This window comes from Acomys russatus, chromosome 13, assembly GCF_903995435.1.
Source record: "Acomys russatus chromosome 13, mAcoRus1.1, whole genome shotgun sequence".
NCBI lineage: Eukaryota > Metazoa > Chordata > Mammalia > Rodentia > Muridae > Acomys > Acomys russatus.
The window spans coordinates 69243520-69265789 of record NC_067149.1 but is presented as its reverse complement, the minus strand read 5'-3'; the positions used below and the strand labels follow the sequence as shown (position 1 = coordinate 69265789).

The 22270-nt window shown below is 49.3% G+C and overlaps 1 protein-coding gene across 2 annotated transcripts in view; it reads right to left on the bottom strand.

Annotated features, from left to right (window-relative positions):
* The window catches only part of Ppfibp1 (PPFIA binding protein 1), a 62540-nt gene extending 52550 nt beyond the window's left edge, over positions 1 to 9990 (bottom strand). For both annotated transcript variants that reach the window (XM_051155607.1, XM_051155608.1), the window contains exons 1-2: positions 9903 to 9990; positions 7207 to 7412 (exon numbers count right to left, since the gene is read on the bottom strand). In XM_051155607.1, coding sequence (XP_051011564.1) covers positions 7207 to 7412; positions 9903 to 9966 — 270 coding nt within the window. In that variant the 5' untranslated portion in view covers positions 9967 to 9990. The remainder of the gene's footprint in view (positions 1 to 7206; positions 7413 to 9902) is intronic.
* Between the last annotated feature and the right edge of the window lie 12280 nt (positions 9991 to 22270).

Genomic DNA, 22270 nt, shown 5'->3' with positions numbered 1-22270 from the left:
CCCTCTGGAACCTTGCACCCCAGTTCCCCTTGGGGCTTCCATTGTTGCCTCATCTTATTCTCAGTTTCTTCAGTTTTTCTCTCAACACTGACCCAAAGGCTTTGCGCCCACCTCTGCTCACCGCCTCCTGCCCCTTGCCTGTGTCAACCTGTCTCTCATAAGCCGCTCTGGCTCTTCCTTCTAAGACTGTCATTAGCTTCTCCTCGTCGGACGGCCTCACTTTCACACCCTGCCCCTGATACCACATTCTGCCACTGATGCCAGTCACCACGTCACCTAAATCCCAGATCATCCAGGAATGGTGGCACATGCCTGCCATCACACAAATTCTGGGATCCAGGCAGTCCAGTCTTGCACCAATGCTCGTGTGTTACCAACCAATTTGCACTGATTTTTAAAAGTATCTTATCAGTATATGCTAATTACGCATGATACTCAGTTCTGTACATTTTCATACATGTATGTGGAATCCCTCAGGTATGTGTGCCCTTCCTACCCTGTCCCCACTCGCTGAACCCTTTTTCTGCTCAGGCATCCTCAGTTCTACTTTCATGTCTTTTGTCTTCCCAGTGAGTTTAACGAGTTACTTAGGAACCACTTACCAGGGCAGAGGCTAGATGCTGAGGAAATGTCTCCCCCTCCCCCAGCAACCACTGACTGCCTACAGCTTCTCATTAAGGGGGATGGAATGCTGGCAGGCCCAATCCCATGCAGGAAATCACAGCGGCTGACAGTCCACCGCTCTCTCCAGCTCCTACCTTCTCTTCTTCTACCCTCTTCCAAGATGCCCCGAGCCTCGCAGGATGGACTTTTGAACACAGACAGCAGTGGCGCGGCTAACAGGACAACCTGAGCAATTGGGCACGTTTGGCCTCTGAGCCCAGATGGTGCCTCCTTGTGGGACTTGACACTTACTCTGCCAAGTGTCGTCTCCCCAAGAGATGGAAGGGCCCCGGTTTGATGGGGGCTTGTGGGTGCCCCACTTTCTGAAGTTCACTGTCCTCTGGGGCATTTCTCTGCCGATCTCTACCTCCTGCCTTGCCCTGTCTTGCTCTACGTTCAGCACAGAGTGAGAAAGGAATTTACTACTGGCAAAAGGATCTCACCCTCACTCACACCCAGAGGCCACCAGTGGCAGCCATGGCTCCAGAGCATCTGTGGAAAACTGACTTGTACCCAGAATACTTTCTTCAGCATGTACTCAATCTAGTCCGATAATGTATTTCTGAAGAACTAGAGTGTAGCTCAGTGATAAGAGAACCTGCCTAGTGTACACAGCTCTTGATTCCATCCCAGAAAATAAATTTAAAAAAAAATTCTGGTGGCTAGGAAGATGGCTCAGCAGGTAAAGTGCTTGCCACACAAACATGAGGTGGGCAGTAAGCCCTGAGCACACCCACATAAAAGGCGGGTAGGCACAGCAACCTGCCTGCAACCCCAGGGCTGTGGAGACAGGATCGGTGAGAGGACGCCTGGAGCAAGCAGGCGAGCAGGACTAGCTGTGGGTTAACTGTGAGACCTTGACTCACTGTCAGGCAGAGTGAACAAGGCAGACACTGAACATCAAACTCAGGCCTCCATACATACACACGCATGCACACACACGCGCGCGCACACAGACACACACACACACACGCACGCATGCGCATACATGCAGAATACTTTCAGTGTTGATTAGGGTGCTGTGATAATGGAGGTGCTTGAATTTAGGTTACACGTTAAGAATGTGACTCAGAAGCTAGCAGTGGCCAGATCTGTGACCATCAAGCCTGCTGGGTACGTATGTATGGGCTGCTTACGTCACCCAGACTATGCTCAGTCCTTTCACATCCTGATGCTTACCCAGAAGTTACGCTCCGAGAGGCGTGCTTGCCTCGCCTGAAGTTACACGGATTCGTTCTTTCTCCCTGCTGGGGTTTTCTCAACACTCGCCACTTTCTCATTTACTGTACATTTATATCATCTGTTTCCAGCATTCCCAACAGGAGGCCAGCATCTTGAATCAAGGAAATTTGTTTTCAAGCAATGAACAAGCTTCACTGTATCCCCGTGTCCAGAGCAGTGCTTGTACACAACAGGACCTTGATAACTGTTCGGCATTGCTCCTTGGACAACAATGTACTACATGTATTTACAGGCAGGAAGGTGCGCAGTGTATTGTGGGTAGATGGCTACTTGTTCGTTTTTATTTTAGGTTGTATTCTGTCTTCACATTTGACATTTTAAGCTAAAGTTTCCATAAAATGACAAATACTTTCTCAGAGCCAATGAAAACGCCATTGCAACAGTAACAGAACGCAGTACCCGTGGATCCAGAGAGGTTGGGGTTTTCACTGTTCAATCAGGCCGAACTCATTCTGTCTATCCCTTCTTCCTGATCCAAAACCTTCCAAAAATAAGTAAATGCTTCCTCTCAGGCACAGAGAGACAGAAAGAAGGAGGGGGAGGGGTGATGATGACAACGACAGCAGAAGACAAAGGACAGGCATGAAGAACAGAGCAGAAGGCGGCACGGGAGGAACAGAGGCAGGAGTATGAAGGAGCTACCACCTACCTCTCACAGTGCACTTCCTTTTCAGAAAAAGGGAACCTGGGCCAACGTTGAGAACCCAACAGGAAGAAGGTCTGATGCTTACAATTTCCTGACGTCTCCACTTAGTATTCAGAAGCCAGGGTGTACGTCCATACATTAAAATGGAGGTACATACACATACACAGTTTAGCTGGGATTCGTTCTTCCCTTTTCAGTCTTTATTAGTAGGGTATCTAGAACTGTTCAATTCACAGACACAGACAGAGAGGACAGAGTGCCAACAGCTAAACAAAGGGAAGAGGGAGCGGGGATGCGGTCTAACGGCGCAGGCATGCGTGTTCAGGGGGGAATGGCTCCTCCAGGTACAGCACGGTGACGCATGTGCCCGTGCAGACGCGCTAAGCACTACTGCACCAGACACTTCTCTTTGTTCCCAACCACCGACACAATGTGACCATCCACCTTCCACTCCTACTGCCACGTGTCTCACCCCACGGAGGACGGGATTCCTTCTTAAACCCTGAGCCACAGTAAAGCCTCCCACCCTTAAGCTGCTATTGTCAGGTATTTTACATCAGCAGGAAACAAGACCAAGACGCACAGAATCCTAGCAAATTCCTCCAACTGCCAGTGGAGAGCTGGGTCCAGCATCACGTAGAGGAGGTTGGTTACTGTGGGAGGAAGGCAGTGAAGACGGGGTTATAGCTAGACATAGAGGCAGCACGGCTCTGTCTAATGTGGGCTGTAACTCACAGCAGGCTCTGCTCAGCTCTGTGTCTCCATCTCCTCATTAGTGAAGGATGGGTGATGCTCTCTGTCTCGTACAACTGTGCTAACACATGCTGCGCACTCCGCCCTGAGCCTGGAGGCAACAGCAGACCTTACAGACGAAGGATCTAACAGGATGCCTTTCCACACAGGAAAAGGACTCCCCCCAAGGGAGGCAGTACAGATCCTCACAGCAGTTCACGCTGGTGAAGAAAGAGCAGATGCTTCTGGCACTGCAAAGGTACTTCCTGGTACATGACAATCACTGGTTAATGATTCCAATTAAGCAAACAAAGTCTTGATTCCCACTCAGTGGCGGCCAGTTTGAGAGTCTGTGTGCTTTAAGGGACCTAATGTTCTCATTAGTGCAGTGGGCACTTACACTTCCAATTATCACCCTTGCCAGGTCTGGGAGCGGCCCTGGCTTCCCAGAGGACGTAAACTGCTTCTTTACTAATTGCCATGGCCTCCTTAATTATTCCATGTAATTAATGCAATGCGGTTCCCAGGAGGCAGAATGAAAACTCGAGGCCTGCCTAGGATACCCAGAGACACTGCTTCAAACAAGCAAACGAAGGTAGCTAGATAAAAGAAAACAGATGTGCTAATAGCTTATCACAGAGAGGAGACACAGTGTGTAAGTGTAGATCTGTCTAACAGTATTTCTGAAACTGTATGCTTCTAAAAAATGAAGACATTTATGATTCAGCAGTCAGTCTCCTGCGGCTGGAAAAAAACTATCCAATATGGAACTTGCTCGGTTCTTGAGGCAGAATAGAACCCCCCCCCCCCAACGATGGTGAGACACTAGCGTGTGTTAGAGACATTACTGACGGAGGACTGCGTGTCTACGGACAGCAGATAGAAGGCATGACCACGCACATGGTTTCTGTTTATCTCACGGCTCACTTGCCCTGGCAGACTCTCACTGTGATTCTTCTAGTCCAACAATCTGAGGGCCAGAGCCGCAACAGCAAAGAGATCACGCCACAGACTGACGGGAGAGTCTCCTCACAGTCAGTAGGGGTTACAAAAGGCCATTTTCAATGAAGGAATGATACTAACTTTAGTGCCTGCCAACCAAGGCTTCTCACTTGTGAGATCGGAGCATAGAAATGCGGCGTTACTGGCCAGACTACAGTCTGTTAAACAGTCGGCATACAGGCCTTTCTTATTTCTTACGCTTTAAAAACAAGAACACTTCAATCCAAGTGCACATTCTTTTAAAGGGTAAAAATGTGAATGTGCATAACTTAGACTTCAGATGTGGGATGTGATCTCCCCGGGCCTCTGGCTGCTCTGGGTCACAGGGTTCCAGCTGCTCAACCCCAGTGCCCTCCTGCCCCCTCAGGTCCTGCTGCTCTCTGCAAGGCGCCTCTTCTCATGTGAGCCTCAGGGATGTTTTCTCAGACAAGGTCCACCGCAAGCCTGTGCCCTGGAAGTGATCTTAGTCTCCTGTGTCACACAACAGCACACTGAGACCCCGCCCCCTGCTGACATTAAAGCAAATGTCCTAGGGCTTCTGGGAAACCCCCACAAGCAGTGTCCAGTCACATCATTAACCAAGTCACCTGAGCTCTCCTGGGGGTGGCCAGCACTGCAGGTAGGAAGAGGACCCTCGCTGAACTCAACAAGTGGGGTTTGTTAAGACTAAGTGCAGGTCTTAACAACACAACTACAGACACTCCTGTCCCCCTCAGCCCCCAGAAACAAACACTAACCAGACCGAAAGGCACAACAAGTCAATTATCTATCAAGAGGTCCTCTGGAGCCATGGCTGCCACGGTGGCCTCTGGTGTGAAAGAGAAGAAAATCCTTTGGCCAGTAATAAATCCCTTTCTCACTGTGTGCTGACCGCCAGAGGAAAGACACAGGAAGTAGGAACAGGCTGAGGAATGTGTCAGGGAACAGTGAGCTTCACAACACCAAGCTACTCCCAAAGAAACCAGCAAACCTGACTCTTAAACAGGGCAAGTGCCAAGTCTCACGAACAGACATCATCTGTCTCTAAAAGTCCAATGTCCCTAACCCTTTAACCCTGTGCAGCTAGTAGCTGCACCACCACTGAAAGATGGCTGACTGGTACAAACTGGATGGAAACAGGAACACCAGGCTCAGGTTTGGACTGGAAGGAGCTCCAGAATTTGTGCAGCGTAACAGGAAATGCTTCGGCAACAGGGCGTGCATCCCGGCTCTCAGAGCAGGCAGCTCTCAGTCCTCCAGTGTGCCAAACAGACCTTGATCTTTCATTAGTTTTTATGTAAACACAACCAACCGAGTCATAAGCATAGGATCTTAGTGATCCTGTCACCCTCTGTATCTTCTCATCTGCATCTGTGCTTGTGATGCTCTTTAGACTGTGTTCAAGGCATGCCAGATGTGACATTTACACTGTGTCCACATCAGCGGTGCAGAGAAGGATGCCCAGATGTGCAAGAGCTAACAGAAACGGAAGTGACATGACTGTCACAAACCACTAGATGGCACCTCTCAAATACAGCTAAAAATTTTTTACTGTTTTCTGAAGAGTTCACTCACTGGACTATTAAGTCCTTGTAGGTGGCCCCATACCCCATTGCTAACAAAAGAGCACCTGTGATGCGCAAGGTTCTTCTCCTTACAGGAACATTTGCTTTAAGACATACCAGGTCATTTATACAACCCAGAAGCCAGTCCTTTCTAGAGCTGGAACTGAACAACTTGCTGGCACCCATCCAATAGAGTGTCTTTTCAAACATTATCTTTAGGGTCTGGAGAGATGAGGAGGGTAAGGGTTACACTGTCTGTTCTTTCATAGAATAGTTCAATTCCCAGTACCCATACGACGGCTCACAACTGTCTATTGTGTGACAGACAGATACATAAACACATACACACACAATCTGACACACACAATCTGGTACCTTCTTCTGATTTTATAGGCCCTCCACATACTCAGTACACAGACATACACACAGGCAAAATATTCATATTCATAAAATAAAATGAGGAAAAAAGTTTATATTCTCTTCAGAGTTGAGAGGAACTGGGAAGATTGACAACACAGAAGGAACACACCAAAGACTGACAGCACAGAGAAGGGACACACAGACAGAGAAAGGACACACAGACTGACAGAGAAGGGACACACAGAGAGAGAAAGGACACACAGACAGAAGGGACACACAGACAGAGAAAGGACACACAGACAGAAGGGACACACAGAGAGAGAAAGGACACACAGACAGAAGGGACACACAGACAGAGAAAGGACACACAGACAGAAGGGACACACAGACTGACAGAGAAGGGACACACAGAGAGAGAAAGGACACACAGACAGAAGGGACACACAGACAGAGAAAGGACACACAGACAGAAGGGACACACAGACTGACAGAGAAGGGACACACAGAGAGAGAAAGGACACACAGAGAGAGAAAGGACACACAGACAGAAGGGACACACAGACAGAAGGGACACACAGAGAGAGAAAGGACACACAGACAGAAGGGACACACAGACAGAGAAAGGACACACAGACAGAAGGGACACACAGACTGACAGAGAAGGGACACACAGAGAGAGAAAGGACACACAGACGACAGAAGGGACACACAGACAGAAGGGACACACAGACAGAAGGGACACACAGACAGAAGGGACACACAGACAGAAGGGACACACAGACAGAAAGGACACACAGACAGAAGGGACACACAGACAGAAGGGACACACAGACAGAAGGGACACACAGACAGAAGGGACACACAGACAGAAGGGACGCACAGACAGAAGGGACGCACAGACAGAAGGGACACACAGACAGAAGGGACACACAGACAGAAAGGACACACAGACAGAAGGGACACACAGACAGAAGGGACACACAGACAGAAGGGACACACAGACAGAAGGGACACTACCATTTGACTTTGAAGCCACTCGACAAGCATCTCTGCGGTGGAGTCTGGGATCTGGCACCTCAGTCCTTCCTTCTCATCCGTTTCCATCATCTCCAGCAGTCCACGCAGGTCTTCCACCAGGTGCAAAGCTCGCAAGCTTCCCATGAACGGGGAGGTGGGCGACTGGCAATCAAAAATCCCATTGGAATACTCCAGGGCTTTAGAACCTGGTTCCCAAAAAAGTCAGAGAGCAACAGGTAAAATACCACACCTGAAAAAGGTAAGTAAGCCAGTCACCAGCAACAGTCACAAAGAACACGGAAAAGACAAAATAATTCAATTATGTAGCTCTATCTCTCTAATTTTTACATAATTGAAAAATAAAAAATGTCAGATGTAAATATGAATGGTTTGATGCCTAACAAAAGATCATCTGTGGGGACAGGAGAAAAAGGAGCTCGGTTGGCTTGGAAGTGACTGATTCAGTGGAGCCATGCCTCCCACAAAATATGAGTTTTACAGACTTGGAGTTCCCTGGCTAATGTACAATAAGCTGCATGCGTAATTTGTACATGCGAGCACATGTGTATAAGCATTTCCTCTGTCACTCTGTCTATAGCCTTACCACCAAATGTCTTCTTAACATTAGATTTAAAAGTTGGTGTTCTTTTCTTTATTATTTTCTACAAGTTTTAGAAACATTTATTTGTGTGCTCTCTTGAACGCACATGTTCCCACATGAGTTTATATGTGTTCCACGCATGTAGGAGGCAAGAGGAGGGCATGGGATTCCCTTAGACCTGGAACTACAGGCATGTGTAAGCTGACCGACATGGATGCTGGGAATGGAGCCCAGATCCTGGACAAAAGCAGTGAGTGGGCGATCTTTACTACTGAGCCAACTCTTCAGTCCTTAATTTTCCAACATTTTAATTATTTAATTAATTGTCCTATGTGTGTGTTGTTTTCTCATGCACAGGCACACATCACTGAGTGCATACATGTGTCGCACTGCATGTGTGGAAGTCAGAGGACAACTACAGAGTTGGCTCTCTCTTCACACCATGTGGGTCAATCAGGCCTGGGGCAGAAACCTACTGAGCCACCTCACCAGCCCTTTATCCCTTAGTGACTCTAACCCTGGTCCTTCAGTCTGATGGGGATCAGCACACAAATACTCTAGAGCAGAAGGGCAGGCTGCACACTAGCCTAGACACTATTCCCGATGCATCACTACTCTGGTTTCTCTGAGTCTCAGAGGTTAGTGCTCGGTGAGAGCCCAGGATTTTGAAGCTATGGTTTCTGAGTCATGACAGAGTAAGCCCCACCTCTGCTGTATTCGCAAAGCTGTCTGAAAGCACGCATCACCCATCGCAAGACTGCACTGCTCTGTGTTAAAGTGAAGTGGCCCCTAGCTGGTCAGACTGCTGAACTCTTCACCATCAAGCTCACCCCTCTAGAGCTCTGCCTACAAATAACGCTTTTGAGAAAGATGGTCAAGGAGTGAGTGGAGCACCCTGATCTGAGGCAGGGAAGCTGCACCCCCAGGGCACGCAAGTACAAGGAGCCAGCATGCCACCTCCCTCAGGGGGAAGAGTCTGAACAGAAAGCCACCTCCGGGTGATGGTCAGAAAAGAGACGAGGCGGGGTGAGGATGCCCAGCAGCTGTGACCAGCCACGGGATGAATGGCTACTCCTCCCATTACTGTCACAGGCTGCGGCGCTCACAAGAGTACTGTAACGTGACACAGGACTTCTGTGGTCCCGACAAGGCAGCACAGAGGCTCTGTCTCCGCATCAGCTGCTCTGCTAGTGAGAAGTCAGGGCGCAAGCTGTGCTTCCACCCCTAAGAGCTACTGCAGGTGCCAGGCCAAGGGGACACTACGACAAGATCTGTGTTTGGAGATTCTGTCGAGATGGAGGGACTAGAGGAGCAGGGCGCTCCATCTCAGTGACATGGGTGGAAGTGTCAGTAGGTCAAAGCAAGACATGTGCAGCAAGGCCGGGCATGGTGCTGCACACCTTTAATCCCAGCACATGGGAGGCAGAGGCAGGTGGATCGCTTTGAGTTTGAGGCCAGCCTGGTCTACAAAGCGAGTCTAGGACAGCCATGGCTACACAGAGAGGCCCTGTCTCAAAAAAAAAAAAAAAGTTGTGCAGCAAGACAGGAAGGCTTCTGAACACAATCAAGAAAAGGGTGAAGCCGGAGGATTGAATTGACTGAACAGGAACATGAAGGGCCCAGGTGACTCCTTTAGGGTTGGGAAAGTGCGGATGGAAGAAGAAATAAACCCAGACAGAGGCGCCTCCACAGGAAAGACCATGGGCTTGATGCTTTAGTTTGTCCTTTAGCCCTGAGACACTGATGTACCTGCTGGGCACCTCACAGGAGAGCCGTGGTTGGCAGAGCCAGAGACCTGACGCTTCAGTGAGGCATAAGCCCCCTGGGGCCTGGATGCTGACTTCACTCACAGAAGCAGGGTAGAACACACCCTTAGGGGGATCCACAGGTCACCCACATCTGACACACCGCACTCAAGCTGTAGCTTGAGGAGAGCCCTGGGAATGGAAGTGAAGCTGCTGACATCTCGCAGCAAAACCTCAGAATAATTGGCAGAACCGGAGAAGTAGCACAAAGGCGGAAGCCTGGGGTCCTGAGAGCACTGAGAGAGCAAGGGGCCAGGACCGGGTAGAGGAGGTCAGGTGACGCGGGTTACCTGCGATGATCCCGTCCATCTGCTCCAGCGCCGCTGCCAACATGTCACTTGCATCACTCATCATCTTCCTGTTTGTCAAATTCCAGCTCTGACCTGAGGAAGAAATGGAAGACCATGACGTTATCACAGCATGCTGTAAGTGGTGCATGCTTGCAAGTGGGTTTATGAATTCTACTTCAAATCATGACTCCACTCAGCAGTCAGAGAGCACCAGAAGCAGCATGCATCACCTGACCCCCTGCTGTAGGGCACCAGGCCTCAGCACCTGTGTCTTAACCAGTTAATGAAAGTCCGGAGGAAGCTGGGGATAAAGCCTGGTGGCAAAGTGTCTGCCTCACGTACAAGGCTTTGGGCCCAGTGCCCCAAACTACAAATCATAAAGTCTGCTAGGATGGTGGCCACATTGCTCTTCAGAGTTGTAGGTCTCGGTGAAGTGTACAGGGGTACTATGGGAGCCTGCCGAGGGCCTTGGGTGCAGACAGACTGAAGGACACAGGGATACTATGGGAGCCTGCTGAGGGCCTGGGGGTGCAGACAGACTGAAGGACACAGGGGTACTATGGGAGCCTGCTGAGGGCCTGGGGGTGCAGACAGACTTTTCTGTATCAGCTTCATCTAATTGCTGTTCTATCATTTTCCATTTTAAGTTCTATATAAGATTTATATAGGGAAAGTATTTAGTAACACAGAGAACCGTCTCCTGCCATCCACGGGAGACTGGCTTTAGTACTACCCTGGACACCAGCTTCCATGGGTGCTCAAGTTCCTTATGTAAAACTATACAGTATTGGCACAGAGCACTTTGAAGTATCTCAAGATTACTTTAACAGTATTTCATCAATGAAAGTACTTTGTAACTAACTGATACTTTGTACTGTTTGAGGGATAAATAATAAGAAAACACTTCTAATAATCAGTAGAAATGTGTCTTTTCCAAATACTTCTGGCCTGCAGTCCTTTAGTGTAACTATAACTAACACACACACACACACACACACACACACACACACACGTTTATAATATGCCAATAGGTACCATGTACTGAGGGGCTGCAGCAATCCCCAGTCTTGTACATAAATCATCCATAAGCCTTGGATCTTGTTTTTGTTTCACGGTGACAGGGCTCAAACCCATGGCTGTGCGTGCCAGGCAAACACTGAGCTACAGCCCTGGCCCATTCGTCCTAACTTTTAACCATGACAACTACGCAATGAAATGAGTTCACCTCTCTATTTTATAAATGAGGCAGACAGTGTTTGATATTTTCACAGGAAATTTTTAAAAAGCAAACACGAGTTTTTAACAAAGGTCTGTGTGGTGTCCACTGCTTATCTGGTCCCACTTCAGTGGGAAACTTACTCTGAAGTGGCATCACCATCTACCCATGAGTGGAACTGGCTCTGTAGACCAGGCTGGCCTCGAACTCCCAGAGATCCTCCTACCTCTGCCTCCTGAGCACTGGGATAAAAGAAGAGGGTATATGATTTCACTGGCTAAGAAGCTGAAGTGAAATTGCATGTATCATAGCCACAGTCAGCAATGGTATAGTCAATACTTGTGGTTTTCACATTCTTTAATGCTTTTTCGGTGCTAGCGCCCACGCAGTTCTCTCCCAGCAGGCCTGGATAGGCTGGTGTCAAGCTGCAGGTCCTACAGTGAACAGCTGGGGAGCACAGGGCATGCTGCTCAGGAGAAGCCTTTGCCCTGTGTTTCCAAGCAGCAGACCCCACGCCCCACTCTGTTTTCATAAATGTATTTATAGGTCTGCTCTCAGCTTCATGGTCAGCTCTCTATTCCCACTTCTGCTAACAGATCCCATACAATTCTGACACACTACTTCTTGTTTTGTTTTATTATTAACTTACAATCAGAGCAAGTATTTACTTGATAGGCAAAATAAGTCAACATTTTGACATACCATATTCTGATTTATAATTTTCTCTAAGAACCCTCTAAAATTTTACTCACTTCAAAAGGCATAAAATTTCACTATTGCTTTACATTAAAATAATATAGTACAAAAATGCCCAAGTACATGCATACAACCAAGCAGAAACTGAGGCATAAGCAAGCTAGGTTATAAGCCAAAGGGCTTTAAGAATTTGCTCATACAGGGCAGAGTAATGCACGCCTGTAACCCCAGCACTTGGGAGGCAGTGGCAGGCAGTCTCTGAGATGAAGGCCAGCCTGGTCTGCAGAGTGAGTTCCTGGATAGGCAGGGCCACACAGAGAAGCCCTGTCTCAAAAACACACTTTTCATAGCTCTGCGTGGGCGCAGTCCACAGAGGAGTTACACAAGTTTAACGATGACACTTCCAGCCGGAAAATTCAAAATGTTAAAACTACAAGCATAAAGGAGTAAGCAGAAGAGTGAGTGCAAGCCCTGAGCTTCATGGTTAAATGGGATCCATTCTTTTTCATTTTAAAAGTAGAAGTATATACATACACACACAACGGGCCATCTTTTAAATCAAAACCCCTCCAAACTTTGAACCCCTGTATCTACTTTGTCTCCCTCCCTCCCTCCCTCCCTCCCTCTCTCCCCCACACCCACACATACTCATGAATATGCACATATAAGACAGAAACACACAACATGCATGAGGATCAGCTATAAATGTGCGAATATCAGCACAACAAAGCAAGGCCCGTATTAGAAAAATATGCTCACCAAAATTAATCCATAAAAAAATAGAAAACAGGATAAGCATGCTTACTTGACTGCCTCGTTGAGAGCACTTATATTTGTGTAGAGCATAACAGCCTCTGGGCTGGGGACTGTAGCGCAGTGGTAGGGTGTATCTAGGAGGCATGGATGGGGCCCTGAGTTTGCTTGGCAGCAACACTAACAGCCCAGTGCTCTTTCAGGTATGGTGGGCAGGCCTCTCTGGCCTGAATGCTGGTCAGGAGCCTGTGAGTGCCGAGACCACACAGACCAGTTGCCAGGTCTTTCTTTAATACAGTGAAGTAAGGCAGTGTTAAGTATCTACACAAGTTCTGTGTGCTCACTCTCCGTCTCTGTACCCGGTGGCACCTCCACATAAGGCCTCAAGATTTCAATTCTCCTGCCTCGGTTTCCCCAGGGCTGGGATTATAAGCACTCACCACCATTTGTTTGCTCTCTGAGTTGACAAAAGCACTTAGAAAATTAAGATTTCACCATCATAACCCTGATAAGGCAGCAAGCTCACATTTAGGTTACCGGTGGCTACCATATGCCCCCCTCCTTTTTTTTTTTTTTTTTTTTTTTAAAGATTTAACAGTGTTCTGCTTGCATATACACCTGCACACCAGAAGAGGGCACCAGAGTTCATTATAGATGGTTGTGAGGCACCATGTGGTTGATGGGAATTGAACTCAGGACCTCTGGAAGAGCAGACAGTGCTCTTAACATCTGAGCCATCTCTCCAGCCCCCGATATGCTCCTTTAAGGCACTCACTGAAGGAAAAGGCACCAGGAAACAGTTACCACAGCAAACAAGTGCTTGTGTTCAAAGCCACAGTCCACAGGGAAAGCTCCTTCCATTCTGGGCAACCCAAGCAGCAGCAACTGTTCATGGGGCCAGAGAGCAGTGTCACCTCGGTGGATCTTCACTAGTAAGTATGAATCTAGAAAAATCTTAAAAGGAATTTCTAAGAATAATATTCATATATTATAGCATGGAGCGCATTGCCCCCATCTCCCCCCCCCCCACACACACACACACAAGATCCAACAGAAATACATTTAGAAGTCTAATTTCAGACTTGGTCAGGGATACATTTAGGGCAGATCTGAACAGGATAAAATACCAGGGAAAGTTCCAGCAATGGGTGTGGCGGCTCAAGGGTTGGCAGGACAGGCACATGGTTTTTGTAGGGCTGCTGACTAACTGCTGTTTTAGGTCAGACCAGTGTCCCAGTCTTTATATGAACAACAACAAGAACGAAAGAAGGAGGAGGAGAAGGAAGAGGAGGAGGAGGAAGAGGAAGAGGAGAAGGAGGAGGAGAAGGAAGAGGAGGAGGAGGAGGAAGAGGAAGAGGAGGAGAAAAGACTGCACGAAAATCAGCAAGTCTGCGTTGAGCTTTGATGAAAATAACACTAACATTTGGCCAAGTGGTCTTAACTTGCTTAATCCAAAATGTCTGCATCTGAAAGTGAACTTGGAATTCTTGGCCAAGACAGATACAACTCACGGAGACTGAAGAGAAAACAACCGGGGCTGGGGGTCGGTGGTAGCACAGAGACAGACAGACAGACACACACACACACACACACACACACACACACATCACCTGAAGGAAGGAGAGATGCTCATGCACATTCAGACTGGCAGGAAGAGCATCACACTGTGCTATTATTATGAAAATATAATTTTTTATATCAATCCCCCCACACTTTTAACCAGACTTTCCTCTCAGGATGCTACCAGAGGATGAACAGTGGCAGGCTGACCACGATCAGCAGTGTACAGCAACACAAGCTCAGCACAGATAAGCCATCTTCAAATGGGAGGACCAAGGGGGCACAGAGGGTTACTGGGTCAGTGGTCTGGGGGAAGTGGCAGCTGGACGTTTCTCAAAAATGGAAATCCTTGCTGTACTCCAGCAGAAGGCCAGAGGCCTCACAGACAGCTAGAGGTGGAGCTAACAGGTCGGCCCTGCTGGAAAGGATGAGCAGGGTGGGACCAGCTACCGAAGTAAACAGCTGAATTCCCCTTCCCACCTCGCTATAACTCCCAACCCCAAAATAACAGTTGTAAAGAAGAAATTACAGTTTTGATTGGAAAATCTCTCACTTTACCCAGACTTTTAAGCTACAGGATTTTCAAACACCTTAGCAATGTTTTTCTGTCATAACCACAAGCACACTAAAAGCTCCCCAAATATCTACAAACCAAATAATGGAATACTTGTTATTTTAGCCATCCATATAAACACAAACACAGGCATGCACATTCCGAAAACAGAAGAGCCGCATGCAGACAGAGAACTGTGCGGTGAGTGTAGAACGAGCATCCACAATGGGGCATGCATCCCTTCTTCTGATGGCTAAAATGGCATGTCACAGAGGACGACGGGCAAAGCCAGGAAGCAGTGAGGGGAAATAGGCCGATGGAAAACAAAGTGACGCCACTGTGTTCTGCCAATAATATTTAGTAGTCACACCAGAATGGAAACAATGGAAAGATATACACAGTACAGTCAAGTTTTTCTAGAATAAAGTGATGCTAAAAAGCAGATGTGTAAGTGTGGGTAAGCGGCAGGCCTGGGATAAGAGCCCTCCGTGTCTCTAGTCTAGCTCAGGCATGCATCCCACTGATGGAACAAGAGCTTGTCACACTGCTATCCCTTGACTAGAGCCCCCAGCCTGAGTTCTAACCCAAATCATAAAGTATCTACAGGGCCCCACCCCGCCTTCCACCATACAGCTGTACGACCTGCTCTCTGAGCACCTGCCTTCCACCATACAGCTGTACGACCTGCTCTCTGAGCACCTGCCTTCCACCATACAGCTGTACGACCTACCCTCTGAGCACCTGCCTTCCACCATACAGCTGTACGACCTACCCTCTGAGCACCTGCCTTCCACCATACAGCTGTACGACCTGCCCTCTGAGCACCTGCCTTCCACCATACAGCTGTATGACCTACCCTCTGAGCACCTGCCTTCCACCATACAGCTGTACGACCTGCCCTCTGAGCACCTGCCTTCCACCATACAGCTGTACGACCTGCCCTCTGAGCACCTGCCTTCCACCATACAGCTGTACGACCTGCCCTCTGAGCACCTGCCTTCCACCATACAGCTGTACGACCTGCTCTCTGAGCACCTGCCTTCCACCATACAGCTGTACGACCTGCCCTCTGAGCACCTGCCTTCCACCATACAGCTGTACGACCTGCTCTCTGAGCACCTGCCTTCCACCATACAGCTGTACGACCTGCCCTCTGAGCGCCTGCCTTCCACCATACAGCTGTACGACCTGCCCTCTGAGCGCCTGCCTTCCACCATACAGCTGTACGACCTGCCCTCTGAGCACCTGCCTTCCACCATACAGCTGTACGACCTGCCCTCTGAGTACCCGCCTTCCACCATACAGCTGTACGACCTGCCCTCTGAGCACCTGCCTTCCACCATACAGCTGTACGACCTGCCCTCTGAGCGCCTGCCTTCCACCATACAGCTGTACGACCTACCCTCTGAGCGCCTGCCTTCCACCATACAGCTGTACGACCTGCTCTCTGAGCACCTGCCTTCCACCATACAGCTGTACGACCTGCCCTCTGAGCACCTGCCTTCCACCATACAGCTGTACGACCTACCCTCTGAGTACCCGCCTTCCACCATACAGCTGTACGACCTGCCCTCTGAGCACCTGCCTTCCACCATACAGCTGTACGACCTACCCTCTGAGTACCCGCCTTCCACCATACAGCTGTACGACCTGCCCTCTGAGCACCTGCCTTCCACCATACAGCTGTACAACCTACCCTCTGAGTACCCGCCTTCCACCATACAGCTGTATAACCTGCCCTCTGAGCACCCGCCTTCCACCATACAGCTGTACGACCTGCCCTCTGAGCACCCGCCTTCCACCATACAGCTGTACGACCTACCCTCTGAGCACCCGCCTTCCACCATACAGCTGTACGACCTGCCCTCTGAGTACCCGCCTTCCACCATACAGCTGTACGACCTGCCCTCTGAGCACCTGCCTTCCACCATACAGCTGTACGACCTGCCCTCTGAGCACCTGCCTTCCACCATACAGCTGTACGACCTGCCCTCTGAGTACCCGCCTTCCACCATACAGCTGTACGACCTACCCTCTGAGCACCTGCCTTCCACCATACAGCTGTACGACCTGCCCTCTGAGCACCTGCCTTCCACCATACAGCTGTACGACCTGCCCTCTGAGCACCTGCCTTCCACCATACAGCTGTACGACCTGCCCTCTGAGCACATCCTGATCTTTATCTTATCTTTGTGCCATCCCATGGGCTACCTGGGCCGGGCTGCAGCATCCTGAGACATGTAGAGTCATCCTTTGATATCTGTGGGTACTGATTCCAGGACTCCAAATACCAAACCCACAGCTGTCTCCTGTATAAAATGATATGGCATTTGTGCATCACCTGTGTGATTCTGCCATATGCTTAAAATCATCTGCAGATTACTTACAGTACAAGACCACCTTAAAAATTCTATCCTATGCCACACCAAGCCAAATCTTGCCGAATTGACTAGCTGCTTACTCCCCACCCAAGCATGAAAAGTAAGCCAAAGTCTCACCAGGGCAAGAGACCACCTGTGGTCCTAAAGCCGCAAGGAAACTACATGCCATGACAGAGTACCCAGGAATCCACTGGAGAACCTCCCCACAAGCCCCCCCACTAACACACACACCACGCACACTGTTTCACAGTGACCTTGGGAAACGCTGAGTCCCCGGAAGGTGAGCTTGCTCACCAGGTGCTGTATCTACCACAGTGAGCGTCTTGTGCGCTCTGACATCACTTCCAGCAGTTCTACACCAGGCTTACTGTGGTGATGCCTAGAGAAAAAACAGCAACAGCTGTCTATCCATCAGCACACAGTCAGCCATTGGCCACCATCAGACACACACTCCGGAGTCATCTACACGAAAGGATGGTACACTGTAGGACTCAAGACCTACACTGTAGGTCTTAAATCATTGACCTAGATTTTGTTTTTATCTCAGTAAAGGTTCTGGCAACACCACCCTGGTGAGCGGGAACCAGGTGAGGAGGGGCAGAGGAGAGAACGGGCGTTCTGAGAGGCCTTGACAGGAACCTGGAAGTCTGCCTTCACTGTAGCTGTGTGCTGAACGGCTTGAGCAGAGTCAGCGTCAGGAGTGTCCATGCTGTGTAGCATCTGACAGGACCAGTGCTGCAATGGAGCCTCCTCCCATGCATACACACTGGATTCAGTGACACGTCTCACTCGGTCCCCGTGTGCCAGAATCAGGTCCAGGCCCTGGGAGCTTTCAGCTCACTGGCTATCTTCCATTTCTACACCTACTTTTCAGTCAAGTCCACCCCAGAGCAGTTTCCAAAGGCAAACAAACCTCTGCTCTAGCTATGCACACCTTTTTTAGGTGGCACTTCCAAGCTTCAGGATTCGAAGTCATCGGAAAACGCGTTCTGCTTAAACGTGGGCCTGTCACGAGCTTTATAAAAGCAAGGGAAGAAAGAAAGCACTCGGGCTCTGATTCCTGCTGTGTCCCCAGACACTCTGGCTTCCCTCTGTCTCAGAACACTTGGGCTCAGCCTCCATTAGAGAGCAGCATGTGAATGCTGAGCCTGCCCTCTAGACCTAGAGGAGGCAGCTCCACCCTAGAGGAGGCGGCTCCACCCTCCAGCGCTAGCAATGGCGCCTTGACCTGCCAACGGTGCTAAGCAGGAATCTTTACTGAGCCCCAGCTCCCTCTCTGCAACATGCCACTGTGTCTAACCTCTCCACTAACCAAGCTCACCCAGCCTGTCCCTGCTGACGGAAATCCATCAGCAGAGGATTTCCATGTTCGCCCATGGGAGGCAGCAGGCCTGGAGGAGTCCTGTCTGTCTAATGTTCCTGCGCATGCTTACTGACTGGCCTGTCCTTTCATTTCTGTGTGGACGGCAAGGGGCCTGCGGCGGGTGCTCAGCAGATGGCTGTGAAGCTGAGCTGTGAGAAGCTCAAGAGGGAGGCAGAGCCGTAACTAGACTTGCTCACTTTTGTATTTGCTGCTCTGACCTCAAAGGGAGCAGAGGTGAGCGTACTCGGCTCAAGGATGCTGGCTTCACATTGCCCCAGACGACTGGACCGCCCTGGAGCAGACACGTGAGCCTTTACAGTCACTGAACAAGAGACAGCCATGCTGCCAATTCATTTGCATTCACAGAGACAGAAGAAATCCTAGGCGTCAGACCAGGGACTACAGAGATAGCTTGGCAGCTGAGAGCCTGTTCTGCTCTTGAAGAGCACCGGGACTAGGTTCTCGGCGCTCACAGAGAAGGTAACAACTCTAGCTCCTGAACGTCCGATGCCCTCTCTGTCCTCCAGGGGCACCAGGCACACACATGGTGCGTAGTACACATGCAGGCAAACACTCATGCATACAAAATTAAAATTTTTTAAATACTTTTTTTTTTTTTTTTAAAGAAAAACTCAGTGTAGTAGAGATGGGAGGGACCTGGGGAATAGTCCACCTGCTGGGAGGGGACTTCACTTCTCTAGGTAACTGTAAAATAACTACAGGTGGTGTAGAAGCAACGGGGAGGCTGACCTCTGCATCCCTAGGTATTCATGACATGCAGTTTTCTTCTGCACGATGCTAGCGCAGAGGACAATTTCTACCTTATATACTATGACTAAAACGATGGCAGTGAGGGCACATGAATGGAAAGGGGAAAGGAAAGGAAATGGCACTTATCAAGTGCTGAGTATGAGAGCAACTTAGAGAAACCCAACTGCTAACCTCCCGTTCACAGAAAAGAGAAGTGAGTATGGAAAAGTTAAGATGTCTTGAGAACTGTTTCTTTTTATTTCACGTGTAAGCGTGTGTGTGTGTGTGTGTGTGTGTGTGTGTGTGTGTGGTGTGTGTGTGTCCACATGTGTGCATGCAGGAACTGTGTGCTGTATGATGTGTGTAGAAGTCACAAGACAACCCTTGAGAGTTGGTTCTCTCCTGCCACTGGGTTCTGGGGACCTGGTCATCAAGCCTGCACAGCAAAGAACTGACCTGCGCAGACATCTCCCAAACCCTGAGCTCTTCTTCCATATACGCTTGGCCTTCTCCCATAATATGACGTGGAAACCTGAGGTATTCTGGGACCCGTTTAAAAAGAGACTGACTCTTACTTTATGTGTGTGTGCTTGAGTGTGTACCTGTGTGCTGTATACAGTACCCATGGGGGCCAGAGGAGGAGTTCAGACCCCTGGAGCGAGAGCTGGGAACTGACCCTGAACCTCTGAAGAGCAAACAGCCAGTGCTCAAGGCCTCTGAGCCACCTCTCCAGTCTCTGGGACACATCCTTAGCCACAGCAGTGGGAAAGCAACTGGGGTCTCAGCAGATGCCACCAGCAGCATCTAGAATGTGGACTGCCTCTATCCCTAGGTGGAAGACAACACAGCCGGGCAATGTGAGACAGGACAGAGCACACCGTGCAGGCCTTGTGTTCCTAGTTCACAAAGTGAGATTTAGCCACATAAACTTAACCTTCCTTCATACTAGTCCCTGACTGTTACGTGACGTTGGAGCTGGCAAGCCATCACTGTCATCCCCAATAAACAAAGGTGACAATGATTGACTGGACTTTTAGGTACTAGCTCTGCACTGTTAAATACTCAACACTCTCTCCTTGAGGAAACAGACACACCACCCGGCTGCTGGAGGTGGGCTTGCTCGCAGCGCGCGTGATTACGGCCTTTTTAATGATACTCCATCTTGTAATTCCACCATTAGGCAACAAAACACAAACTCAGAGCACCATTTTCCACTCTCGCGATCTTTCTCTATGCATCTAATTCCCAGAAGTTTACAAAGAACTTGCTTGTATGATACCCTGGGCTAGGGAAAGGGAGCTGGGCAATGGAGCCTCGGAGACTCAGAGCCTTTGGGGCCTTAGAGGTAAGAGGAACGGGAAGAGGTGGTGAGTGGCTGTGCTAGGGAGGAGGGCATCACGCCCCAGGCTAACCGGGCTCCTTTCCGCGGACTATGTTCCTTAACTGGATCTCCTGCCATACTTCATTCCCTAGGTTCAGAAATCCAATCAACACAGGATTACAGGATAGCCAACTTACACAAAATTGTTTTTAAAGTCTGCCCCCTTAACTCAGGGCTCGGTGGGGGGGGGGGGGGTCAGTGGATTACAGGATAGCCAACTTACACAAAATTGTTTTTAAAGTCTGCCCCTTAACTCAGGGCTCGGCGGGGGGGGGGGGGGGTCAGTGGTTAGGAGCGTGTTTTTTTCTTGAAGAGGGCCCAAGTTGAGTTCTCAGCACCCAAATCAGGCAGCCTATAGTCACCTGCAGCTCCAGCCACAGGATATTTAAGGTTATCGGCGGCACTCCACAGTCACTTGTGCTCACACATGCACACATCTACACAGAGGCACATATACACACATAATTTACAATGAAAAAAAAACTTTAAAAAGTGTTTTAAAAAGTCTTTGCATTAGCCAAAAGCATCAATTCCTCCACCTAATCAGTACATGGATATTTTGTTTTCTTTCTCTCAGTGAAATAAATGATCACTTTGGATTACTGAATATAAATCTTCAAAGCTTCTACTTCAAATTAAGTGTAAAAAGATTTATGAATCTGGTTACACAGCTACTGTTTAAGTGAAACCTGGCATAGCTGGTTTTCTTTGTCTTTGTTGTTTTAAGTTTCCCCAGGGCAGATCTTCATGATTCAGGCTCTCCTTCCCTTCCTTTCCTGCGGGTCTACAATGATCACTGGGTGAGAATGAACAGAAGGTGTGCAGGCAGCAGCCCCCAGCCTCCGCCCACTTGTGACCACCGGGCTGTCTGGACAAGCGAGTGGGCCCGTAATAACCCAGGAGAGGCGCAGAAGAACCATCAGGCGCCCAGGAGAGAGCCAGCTTAGAACATCTGTCCAGCTCAACATGTTTCCTGACCTTGTTGTGGGTCCTGGGCCTAAACACAGCGAGAGAAGCCTTAGGCTAAGAGAGCAACAAGAGAGAAACTGGCGGCTGGGCAGCACAGACCTGTGCTGAGACAGTCTTCCCAGACAACAGGAAGGAAGACTGGACCTAGAGCAACCACCTCAGTGCTGAGACCTCAGGCACAGGTCCAGGGAACAAAGCCAGCTGACAAGTATGGAGAAGTGAGGGAGGGTGGCAGCCCCGGACTGGAGAACAGCCTGTACTCCTGAAAATCAGCTGAGGGACTAACGCAAACAGCCAAAGCATTTACTAGGCCGGATACTTCAACCTCCAGGTAGAACTTTAAAGATCTCCTCCCATCTAAGCTCTGATAGGGTATCTGGCCCCGGAAAGATTATTTTAGAAAACTGAGAAACTGCAATTAAATACGACCCTGTGAACTTTGTTTCTTCAGAGGTCAGATGCTAAGACCACTCACTCACCCTGTGGAGACTGAAAGCCTGAGCCCCTCCTAACAGCCCAGCAATTTGGAAGCCTGTCCTGCTCTGGGACGTCTTAGGGAATGGTTGTCAACAAAGTTCAATGCAACGCTAGTCCTTAGAGTTATACTGGTGACAGAGGCTTTCGGGTGTCTGGCTTTCTCTGGAGAGCAATGCCCCAGGCCTGCCTCGTCTCAGATACAGGCACAGGCTCAAGGTTTAAATAATCTCATGAAAGAAACAACATGAGGGAGGAACCCACATCTGAAG